The sequence below is a fragment of the Crotalus tigris genome, unplaced genomic scaffold (genome assembly GCF_016545835.1).
Source record: "Crotalus tigris isolate CLP2741 ecotype Arizona unplaced genomic scaffold, ASM1654583v1 scf7180000017571.3126492, whole genome shotgun sequence".
In the NCBI taxonomy this organism is placed as follows: Eukaryota; Metazoa; Chordata; class Lepidosauria; order Squamata; family Viperidae; genus Crotalus; species Crotalus tigris.
In genome coordinates, this window is record NW_024096482.1 from 2,682,553 (window position 1) to 2,695,151 (window position 12,599).

Here is a 12,599-nt window from a genome sequence, read left to right on the forward strand (position 1 = left end):
TTGCTTCCTTACATAGTTCTAATATGTCAGAGATGATTTACAATACCAGTGTTTATTGAAAGCTTTAACCAGACTGTATATTATAGGAAATGTACTGGGCATTATTTCTGTGATTTTATTTACCAAATGAATGATACATAATGAGAGTGATGTTTAGATTTACTTTTACTATCATTGGGACTCAAACTTTTCATTGGTTGCTTCGTCTTTCTAACTTTCTGTTCTATGAATTTGGGTTGCTTCAGAACAAGAACAGACAATCAACTCCTGAAATCTGATACCATATTTACAGGAAGAAAGCTTTGTTAGAAAGCTACAAGCCTATTTATTCTTCTGTGGGGTAATTTAATTATTCAGGAAGTTAGGGATATAGAGGAAAGGTGTGCTCTGTTTGTATGAAGAGGAAAAGAGAGAAAAGCAGCCAGAATTTCTATTGTATAATTCTTTGAGGAAGCAGAGTTAAAATCAGTATTGCTATACAGGTCCAAATCATGCCTGTGATAGAAAACCTCCAGAGCATTAGCTGTTACTAAATATTCTTGAGCTCTGGCATGATCGCTTTTTATATGCTGTGCATTTTCAGAGGGGTCTTTTTTGTCACAAGTAAGCATTTAGCATTAATATTAATACTTTTACTACTTACTACACATGAATGTCTTTATAGTGTGTCTTTATATATTAGATTCTAGGCATATGGTGCCAATTAGTAATAGTGCAATTGCGGTACCTGATTTTATAACAGCTGAAGCTCCATGGTTTCCTGTTTTTTATTTTTTTAATTCTTTTAAATAAACCTAAACGTGTGGAAACAAGCATATTGCAAATTTTATTTATTTATTTATTTATTTTTAAAATTTATAAGCCGCCCCACTCCCGAAGAACTCTGGGCGGCTAACAATAAAAAACACATAAAACATAACAAAACAACAATACAAAAACAATCATCCAGGGGTAAGGTTTTATAAACCCCAGGCCTGCTGGAAAAGCCAGGTCTTAAGTAGCTTACGGAAGACCAACAGGATGGGAGCAGTCCTAATCTCCGGGGGGAGCTGATTCCAAAGCGTGGGCGCCATCACAGAGAAGGCCCTCCTCCGCAGCCCCGCCAAATGGCACTGCTTGGCCGACGGGGCCTGAACGAGGCCCAGCCTGTGGGATCTAACCGGACGTAGGGAACTATGAGGTAGTAAGCGGTCTCGCAAATAGCCTGGCCCTGAGCCATATAGGGCTTTAAAGGTAATGACCAACACCTTGAATTGGACCCGGAGACCAATAGGCAACCAGTGCAGTTCACGGAGGATAGGTGTAACATGGGTGTATCGAGGAGCACCACTATCACTTGCGCGGCTGCATTCTGGACCAACTGTAGTCTCCGAATACTTTTCAAGGGTAGCCCCATGTAGAGCGCGTTGCAGTAGTCCAAACGTGAGGTGACAAGGGCGTGAGTGACTGTAAGGAGAGCCTCCCGGTCCAAGTAGGGTCGCAACTGGTGCAACAGGCGAACTTGTGCAAAGGTCCTCCCAGCCACAGCCGTCAATTGATGTTCCAAATTCAGCTGTGGATCAAGGAGGATGCCCAAGTTGCTAACCCGCTCCGAAGGGGGTATATTTTCCCCCACAAGAGTCAACACTGGACAGTCGACATGATCCTTGGGAGGCAACATCCAAAGCCACTTGGTCTTGTCAGGATTGAGCCTGAGTCTGTTAACCCCCATCCAGACCCTCACGGCTTCGAGGCAATGGCCCATCACATCGGCCGCTTCACTGAGAGAGCTTGGGGAGGAGATATATAACTGGGTATCATCAGCATACTGATGAAACCTCACCCCGTGCTGTCTGATGATCTCACCCAGCGGCTTCATATAAATGTTAAATAGGAGGGGAGAGAGGACTGACCCCTGTGGCACGCCGCATTCAAGGGGCCTCGGGGTTGACCTCTGCCCTCCCACCAATACCGATTGCGACCGGCCAGAGAGGTAGGAGGAGAACCACCGTAAAATGGTGCCTCCCACTCCCACCCCTTCGAGTCTTCGCAAAAGGATACCATGATTGATGGTATCGAAAGCCGCTGAGAGGTCAAGTAGCACCAAGACAGAGGAATAACCTCTGTCTCGGGCCCGCCAGAGATCATCCATCAGCGCGACCAAAGCGGTTTCTGTGCTGAAGCCGGGCCTGAAGCCAGATTGAAAAGGGTCTAGATAATCCGCTTCATCCAGAGACCGTCAGAGCTGGAGCGCCACCACTCTCTCTACAACCTTCCCCACAAAGGGGAGATTGGAGACTGGACGGAAGTTATTTAAATCAACCGGGTCCAGGGTAGGCTTCTTGAGCAGGGGCCTCACAACCGCCTCCTTCAGGGATTGTGGAAAAGACCCCTCCCTCAACGAAGCGTTGATCAACACCTGGAGCCAGCTTCGTGTCACCTCCTAGGCAGCCGAGACCAACCAGGAAGGACACGAGTCCAATAAACAAGTGGAGGCGCTCATTGCTCCCACCGCTCTGTCAACATCCTCAGCGGTCACAGACTCAAATTCATCCCATAAAACTGAGCTAAGACCTGCCCCAGTCATCTCAAAAGGCCCTGCCCAATCGGAGTCTAGGTCTGTCCGAATCCGAGCAATTTTGTCTGATAAGAATTGCACAAATTCCTCCGCTCTACCCTGATGCTTCAAAGCATCAACCTTCAGTATTATGTAGAAGAATGTTTGTGGGCCCTACATATACCTTAAAGGCCTTCTGAGAATATAGAAATAGTGAATAGCGGTAACCCAGTGATTTGGGGGTAAGAATTGTTTTTCTCCAAAAGAATAAGAAAAAAAAATCACATAAAAGCTCAGAAAAATAAAGGGCATTCTGAGAGTTAGACTGGGTGCTGGGAACAACTTTCAAAAATAGCTTTCTATGCAGTGAGTGTTTACCACTGATTCCATATATCATAGAACAAGTTTTTGAAATTTCAGATGTTCCCACCTCCCCTTGTTGCGGAATGAAAAGTCAGCATATGCACATTCCATATCTTTCATTCTCAGACTTTGGGGTTACTGTTAATTGCATTGAGATAGATATTTGTGAATCCTGGTGCAAAGTATCATTCATTCCTTATACAGATTGGTTGCTGTATAGGTCTAGGAGCATTCATTTGGCAAAGACCACTGAATTTAATTCATCTAAATTTGTAAGCCCACTTGTTTAAGCGAAGAGAAAACAGTGAGGCTTCTTTCTAAGTAAAATATAAGTGATCTAGATTATATATAATTCAGCATTTATTTCTTTTAATTAGTGTGTTGAAATCTGCTCAGAAAACAGTTTGGAAATCATTTTATGTAAACTAGGGTTTTTGTCAACCACCCCAGTTATACAAAAAGATGTAAAGAGAATGGCTTGCAAAGAATGAGTTACAAAATACATTAAAATCATTGTTACATTGCAATTTTATTATGAGAATGTTTAACTATAGTAACACTTTCCTTATTACTACCTTATTGCTATCTTTGAAAAATGCAGTAAAATATCTAAAATATAAAGGTAGTTTTTGCTATTTTAACATACTACATGGTAAGTTTTCCCCCATGGTAAATTTCTGATAAATTTGGTGGATTTCATAGTAAATTTGAGAGCCAGTTTGGTGCTGTGATTAAAGCATCAGGCTAGAAACCAAGAGTTCTTATGCCTTAAACATAAGGCCAACTAAGAGATCTGGAGTCAGTCACTTTCTCTCAGCCTTAGGAAGAAGGCAATGGCAAGCCACTTCCAAAAAGCCGTGCCAAGGAAACTGCAGGGACCAGGTAGTTGCCTAGAGACCAGATTGACTCAAAGGCACCAAATAAATACATTTTTTTGAGTTGATTAATATTTTTTCAATCCATCAGAAAGATTGTTCTACATGTACAAACCCATAATTTATCAGTAAAAAAGGGAGCAGTATTTTTCATTAAGACTGAGTTAAGTTTCCATGAATAATAAAAATACTTAAGCTAATTATAATCTTCCATCGTTTGAAGTATATGATAGGCCAAATTTGATGATGTACTTGTAGGACACTCTCTATTTCTGTTGCTAGAGAGACTGGTATTAATTTAGATATACTTTTTGTTCTGATTTTTTGGGAGGGGAGGGAAATACCCCCAAAGTCCAAAGCTATTATTTACTTCAGCATTGAAATAGAAATTATTTGATTAATAAGGAAAAAAGGAGTTCTTACTAGCATGTTTAGAAGAGATAGTGGCATTTCATAGAAATCTGTTATGTGTAGTGTAGTTCACAGTGAGACAGATTAACCACAACATTTTTAATGTATTATTTCAGTAAAGAGCATTGACCTTCAGACTGCTTCTTCACTAATAACTTCTGAGAAAGATATTATTTGGAATGGTAAGTCTAGAATAAAACTAAAAACAACAAAGAATTTGAATGACTGGGAATGCCTGCACAAAGTAATTGTTTTAGTATCACGTTGACCTTATAAAAATGACAATGGATTATGTTTGGAAGCAGAATTTGGTCACATATATAGGTTCAATTATAAATTATATTGGCTTAATCACATCTCAATATGTTAACATTTCATAATGTCTTGCTTTATTTCAAAAGTTGCAATGGAAAAGATAAAGAGTATTTGATTCTTCACATTTATGGTCAAATGTTTAATTTGAGGAAGGAAAGTTTGGAATGCAGGGTGTATTTTAGGACTATACTTGGTCATTAAACTTGTTTATTCAGCTTTCTACAAATATGCTTGACCCTTAGTTCCAGAGACAAGAATACATTTGTAGAAGCTGCGTGGTATGCTATCTGCACACTTTGAGAAACAGATGATTTACAACAGTGGTTTCTCCTTGTTTAGAACATATTTAGAATATTGTAAGGTGCAGTTTGTAAGATGGTTGAAGATCTTCCAGAAATTTAAGTTATTACAGTATGTAGGAATCAATTTTTGTTGCCCATCTGGGTTTTATATATGTTCATATTTTTCTGGTATTGAAAGGTTTGCATGAATTGGCATCTTTTTCCAGGTTTCATACAAAATATTAATTTTAATTTTTAGATAGTCTTTACAAAGTAAGATGATCAATCTATTTTTGGGTTTGGAACTACACTTCTTTCTAGTCAATCTTTGAGGTTGCAGGAGGTATAAGCTGTAATGAAGTGAAATAAGGAGATGAAGTCTCCTTTTGGTCCAACTAGGAAGGGATATAAACAATAGAGAACTGCACCTTTTCAGGAGTTCCACAGTTTATATGGGCATTATCATGGAGGCAGATCACTGGAGACAGAAAGAATTTGAGTGATATAATGATTTATACATGTATGCAAACTTAGGAGAAGATTCTACCCCAGTGATTCTCAACCTATGGGTCGGGACCCCATTTGGGGTCGAACGACCATTTCACGGGGATCGCCAAACAACGCAGTCCGCCATTTTTTCCCCCTTTTCCTTAGCTGTGCTACTCCCTTTTATTCTATTGATATTCTATTTATCTCTCTTGAATAGAGTCTAATTTATTGGCTTTCAAAAGCCAATAGGAATTGTCCAGGCTATCTCTGCCCTGCTGAGCCCGCCAAAAGTCCCATTCTGCAAACGGTGCTGCACCAGTTGAGTAGTCCTCGACTTATGACCAATTGAGTAGTCCTCGACTTACGACCGGTTGGGGGTCGCGGCATTAAAAAGGTTGAGAACCACTGTTCTACCCCATACAATTTCTTTTGGAATCTGCAGTGCTCCATTGGTAGCAGAATCAGTTCTGTTATCATGCTTCACCCAAATCAATACTGGATCTAGCCAGGGATTCTAGCATATCCCTGGAAAGGAAACCAGGTCCTGCAGACATCAGCATTTAAGTCTCTATATAGCAGTCCTCAGCTTCAAACTGTATGTCTCTTTTGGCTTTACATTGTAATGTGAGAACTCCTTGTTTCTCAACAGCGAAAGTAGTTGAAATCATTGCTGGTATTTGTTACCGGAATAGACAGATTGGATTTAGGTCGTTTGCTTCTGAGCTTGTTAGCTTTAGTTCTCACACCTGCCTTCCTTCTTGCCTGAACTGGGTATCAAAAATTTCTGTCCAATTGACCACATGTGGTTATCAAATAAGATTTAGAGTGTGGGGTTTAAGATGCATTTAATTATCTTCAGGATCTGATAAGGGATGGAATAGGGAGGAGGGGAAGGAGTTGTAGCTATCCAGGTGGTGAGAGGAGGGAACCTGAGTTTCTGAAAAGCTAGAGCTAGCCAGACTAAAGATAGATAGGACAAGCTTTAGCATGGCTCCTAATGCTTTTTAATCATGGCATTTTTTTTTAGTAAAAGGAGATTCTTTAGTGTATGTATATTCTTATAATTAAAAAATGTTCTTCTGTAAGCATCCTAAGTAAAAAAACCAAAACAATAGCAACAACAACCAAAAATAAAAAAATATCAGTAATGATTTCAAATTGAGCATATAGGAGAACCTCCCAGTTACTGCTTCTGGTCACACAAAAACAGGAAATCTAACAAAGTTAACATATAGTCTTGAACTGTCAACTTAAAAAAAATCTGCTTGAACAAGAGTTACTTGAAAGGCAAACTGCAGAGCAGATCTAAACATTTATATTACCCTGGACTCTTTCTTTGCCTCATCCTGCTCTAAGGAAATCACATAAGGATCAAGATTTTGGAAAAAAAAAATGGCCAACTGAATTTGGCTCTGCTGAGAGGAGAACTGATGATTGTGGTGGAAAAAGTCAGTGATGGACCATTAGCTTCCAGCTCTTCAGGATTCATCTCTTGCAAGGAGAGGACTTGTAATTGCCCACAAGTGCTCCTCCTGAAGAGACCACAAGACAGTAGTCCCTGGTGTTTAGAGCCCTGCAAGACAAGGAAATGCCACCTTTGCCCAAACTGCACTTCGCACCTTTATGGACACAGGGTTCATATGCTTTCTTTCTTAATCATTTTTGGAAATAGCTCATTAACTGCTTTTCAGTTATTAGGAACCTGGAACAAGAATTTTTTTACAGCATTGGGTGAATTTCCTTTAATCCTTTCTAAAATAATTTTTAACACAAGTTTAAGGACTTTAAAAAATCTTTTTTGGAATAAACAGCAAAAGGGCGATTATAACATTGATTTTGGAAAGTTACAAATGGACTAGGAACCCAGATGGAGTTAAGATTTTGAAATTAATTATAAGAATCCTTCACATAGGAAAATGTTGATTTGAATTCTTTTTAAAAATGATATGGGTATTTGAAGATTGGACAGTAGAGAGAACCAGAAAGAACTATAGATTCCAGGAGAAAAACACTTGACTTACTAATACAGAATGGAGCAAAATACTTTTAACATTGGCCATAGTGAAGGATATTTGTAAACAATGGATCCAGGAGTTAATTTTAAGAGTGTCTTTCATTATAGACAGACTGTATTTAAAAGATCTTATGGAAAAGAAACAAGCTTTCCCAGATATGCCTGAGATTGATCTGAAATAACAATATGGACATCAGATATTGCTGTAAGAGATGACAGGCTGAGCCTGAGGGAGATGTCAAATGCATCATCAGTCAAGAGTCCTTTTGCATCCACAAGACATCTAAGCCCAGCCAACCTTGAATTCCTTTCACTCTTACCTACCCTCAATTGCTTTTTGCAGTATTTAATTGCAGTATCTCATTTATCCAAATAAAAAAAACTTTAAATTGGTCTGATTCTTAATCTTAATGTTCACAGTTATGCAAGCAGTATATGAAGAACAAGGTGTATTTATACTGGGGGCACAATTATTAGGCAAGTTGTATTTTGGAGGATTAATTTTCTTATTGAACAATTATAGTGCTCTCGGTCAATCCAAAATGCTAATGAACTTCAAACCTGAATATTTAAGAAAGTAAAATGAGGTTTTGGCTTTCTTAGAGGAATATGTGTGCACAATTATTGGGCAATTATAAGTGTGCAGAATTATCATGCAACTAAATGAAAAATGAAAATTTGCCCATCTCATTTATTTGCATTTGTTAAAGTGAGAATAATAAACAAACAACTCAAAATGTACAAATAAACATTTCCAACATTAAAAAAAATCAGTGACCAATATAACCACCTTTCTTTTCAATAACAGTCATAAGCCTTCCATTCATGGACTCTTGCCAATTTCTTGATCTGTTGACGATCAATGGTTTGTTCAGCAGCAACCACAACCTCCCAGGCACTGTTCAGAGAGGTGTACTGTTTTCCTTCACAATAAGTCTCCCATTTAAGAAGGGCTCACAAGTTCTCAATAGGGTTTAGGTCAGGTGAGGAAGAGTCATGTCATTATTCTTTCATCTTTAAGGCCTTTACTGGCTAGCCACAGAGTGGAGTACTTTGATGCATGCGATGGAGCATTGCTCTGCATAAAAATCATGGTCTTCTTGAAAGATTCAGACTTTTTCCTTACTACTGCTTTAAAAAAGTGTCTTCTAAAAACTGGCTTGGGAGTTGATTTTGAGTCCATCTTCAATCTGAAAAGGTCCAACTAGCTCACCTTTAACAATACCAGTATCCCACCTCCACCTTGCTGGTGTCTTGAGTCAAAATAGAGCTCCCTGTCCATTACTGATCCAGCCATGAGCCTGTTTGGTCTGTCAAGAGTCACTCTCATCAGTGCATAAACTTTGAAAAATCTGTCTTCAGATATTTCTTGGCCCAGTTTTGCTGTTTCAACTTATATGTCTTGTTCAGTGGTGGTCAGGTTTCAGCCTTCCTTACCTTGGCCATGTCTCTGAGTACTGAATACCTTGTACTTCTGGGCACTCCAGGTAGGCTGCAGTTCTAGAATATGACAGCACTGGAGGATAATGGGTTCCTGGTAGCTTCATGTTTGATTCTTCTCAAATCTTTGGCAGTTAATGTGCATCTTTTTTTCTCAACACGTTTCTTGTGATACTGTTGATTATTTGCAACAAAACATTTGATGGTTCTGTGATCACACCCCAATATCTTAGCAATTTCAAGAGTGCTGAATCCCTCTGAAAAACCTTTTGCAATGTCTGAGCCATGGTGGCACAGTGGTTGGAATGCAGTACTGCAGACTAACTCACTGCTCACTCCTCGAGTTCGATTCTGAGCAGCTCAAAGTTGATTCAGCCTTCCATCCTTCCAAGGTCGGTAAAATGAGGACCCATATTGTTGGGGGCAATATGCTGACTCTGTAAACCACTTAGAAGCACTGTGAAGCAGTATATAAGTCTAAGTGCTATTGCTATTGACTTTTCAGAGTCAGTTAAATATCTTTTTTGGTCCATTTTGCCTGAGGAAAAGAAGCTGCCTAATAATTATGCACACCCCGATATAGGATGCTGATCTCCTTAGGCCATACCCTCTCTCATTACACATATACACATTAGCTGATATGCTTATATCCACTAAGCATTCAAGTTTATGATTAAACTTGATATGATTAAAATATTCACTTGCCTAATAATTGTGCACACAGTATAGCATAGTCATATTTTGACACAGTGCAATAGATGAGTGAGAAGGTAAAAAGAAATAAATGCAGAATAACTGGGAGCAGTTGAAGACTGACAAGTCCAACTGCTAAATGTTGGTAGTCCAAAGGGACAACCACAGTGTAGTCTACTGATGGGCGCTACTGGTAAATGTGAGTAACCAAAAAAAGTTACCCCAGAAGGTAACTACTGACAAAGTAGTTAAATCTGGAAAAATATTTCTAGAGTATAGGATTGACTAATTATGTCTATTATGTAGTATATTATTAACTATGATTAACAGACTCATAGTTAATATAGGTTATGTAGAAAAAGGTTTTACTATAGGATGACTGTAGTAGAAATAAGAAGAGATAGATTGTATTAAAAACAATCCAGCTCCATGTAATACATGTCAAGGCCATATACGAACCCTGGCAAAACAGTGTCTGGATAAATAGAAGAAAAAACCTGAAAATGAATCTTCATAATTCACAATTTTATTCATAATTGTGCTTGTAGTTTCGAATAGTGAATTTTTAGGAATGGTTGAAATGTTCCAGATCATGCACCATAATATATATATATTATGTCATGTCAAATGCAGCTTCTTGAGAAGTTAGTTTGAATTAGGAATACATAATCTCTTTGGGATCAATAGGCATATTTCACTGACAAAACTAATATTTTGAGAAGATAAACATTGAGGTTGTTCCCTGGTCTTTAAAGTCCCTTGTGATCCTCTAATCACCCCAACTTACTTTTTTCTTCTGCCTGGATCGGCACTCTTCCCATAGCCACCCATCATACCTATTTTTTATAAGCTATACAACATTTATTTGTGGTCCAGAAATTAAATAAATATGGTACACAATGGTGTTGCATGTCATGTTATTAGATAGATAGATAGATAGATAGATAGATAGATAGATAGATAGATAGATAGAGATAAAGATAGAGATATATAAGTTGATGAGGCATGCAAGACAGCATTTGCAAGCACACTGGGAATGACTGCTGCCTAGTTCTGATTCAGACAATCAGCTGCAGTAATGCATAGATTAGTTAACTGAAAATCAATAAAATCGGGCATCTCTCTTTCTACTCTATCATATCACACACTTTATCTGTTCTCTACTATATATATGGCAATAGCCTATATGAATGCTACACAGGAGAGGATTGTAACTATCTAGAAAAAGTGGAATATTCCATGTTCCACTTATTGCTATCTTTCAGGAACTTGGAGATGTATCTGATAATCAATAATGCATTTAACTCATTAAGAACTCTTGCAGATTCAAGCTTTTTGTCCTTTCAGTTCATCTGCTTTTGTATATACTTATTTTCTTCAAGCTAAAGTTTAACAGTAATTTATTCAACTCGGCGTGGGTGGTATAAAATCACATTTTCCAAGGATCTAGAAATGGAAAACCATAATGACATAAAACCAACTTTACCACAAATACATACCAACAAGAGTGTACAATCACCATATAATTTTGAAAGTTAGAATAGTGCGATATATGCATGCAGCGTATTATAATTACTTGGGAAAACTGAATTACTGTAATTAAGCATTAATATAAAGAAATAAAGACCTTCCACAAGTGAACACAATTGAAACATTAATCTGCTTACCATATACTGAGCTCATTAAAATCAATAAAATATCTAGAGGTTTATGAAAACAAATCATAAAGGATATGAACAAAAAAAAAAAGCTTTTTACCCTTTAGGAAGAAATCTGCAAGTTACTGTCTGCCTTTGGAAACATTATCCATCCCCCCCATCCCCTAGCCCTCTTTGCCCATGCATTTCAGTAGAATAACTCTTCAGACCACAACATTCTAAATAATTATGACTATTTTAATTTCCTCTCTTCCAGCTACAACGAATTTCACCACACTGCTTGCTTTAAGAAATCCTCAAGAACATAACATCCGTAAATGGAAAGACCACATGTTTTCTTGGCAATTTACCCAGTGACAATGCACTATTTTACTCCTGGGCACTTTAACTAGGCACAGTTCATCTCTCCCTTTAGTTGGCTTAGTAATAGTCAAAGTTGAAATCAACAAGTTTACCTTGATGCACACTGCAATCTCATCCATCTAGAGAATATTCACTTGCAAATCAATCTTCCCTCTCTTACTTTTTTTCTGTTATTTTTTAGGTGTAACGTCACAGGTGTTAAAAGCATATAAGCTTAAATCTCTTGAGTACTGACTCCAAAAGAGACAAACAGGAAGAAGTGAGAGCACAAATTGCATAGTTCTGGGAAAATCCTAAAAGGAGAGATATTGTTCACAACTTGGCTTCAGTGAAAGCTTCATAAATTAGAAAATAACATACCTGTTAATCCCACACAAGGGATGGGGACTTGTGTGATGCTGGAGATAGCAGTGAGGGAGCCAAATCCCATGGTTGAAGTGTAACAGGAAACCTTGTGGAAAAACACAAGCTGAAGCTGGAATAGAAGTCCTGTTGCTCACAAGACTGTGCTGCTGCTTCTGGTCCCCTTCTGTATCAGCGGCCGCTGCAATTGAACCAGGCATTTCCTGTTTGTTGTCCAAGTCTCCCCCCAACACATGAAGATGAATGGTTCCCTCCTCTAATAAGCCCCCCTCCTTCTGTTGTCCCAAGTAAGCGCTGAGCCTTTGAAACCCCCATGAGGCAAGAACTCAGGAGACATGTACAAATAAAGTCAGATATTTAACAGCGAGTGTTTAGGCTAAAGTCTGCAGGCTAGCAAAGCAAACCTTAAACGGATATCTTTGTGCTTATAATTAATGGATGTCTTTAGCTACTAGGCAACCTCTGCAAATACTGAAAGTTAAAAGGCAGATTTGGGGACCCCACCTTTTTTTTTTTTTTACTTCAGACTTCCTTTTTTAAAAAATGCATTTCTAAATGTTCTTTTTCACAAGAAACAAAGCTGTACTATATGAGTAAAGTGTGCTAAAACTTCAAGATGCATTCAAATGTCAGACTGCCCTTGGTTGAATTTTATTCCACTTACATCATTCTTTAAAAATGTCCCTGTTCAACCTAAAGCAAGGCTTTGTGCAAGAGTTGTGGGTGTGGTTGACTTCATGAACATTTTCTCAAGACTCTAATTTTGCAGGGTGATAACTGCAATTTTGGTGTGCTTTT

The 12,599-nt window shown here is 38.4% G+C and overlaps 1 protein-coding gene across 1 annotated transcript in view; it reads right to left on the reverse strand.

Annotated features, from left to right (window-relative positions):
* The window catches only part of ITGA1 (integrin subunit alpha 1), an 89,284-nt gene extending 77,267 nt beyond the window's left edge, over positions 1 to 12,017 (reverse strand). The window contains exon 1 of the mRNA XM_039356002.1: positions 11,799 to 12,017. Within this exon, the coding sequence (XP_039211936.1) occupies positions 11,799 to 11,868 (70 nt within the window). The 5' untranslated portion in view covers positions 11,869 to 12,017. The remainder of the gene's footprint in view (positions 1 to 11,798) is intronic.
* Between the last annotated feature and the right edge of the window lie 582 nt (positions 12,018 to 12,599).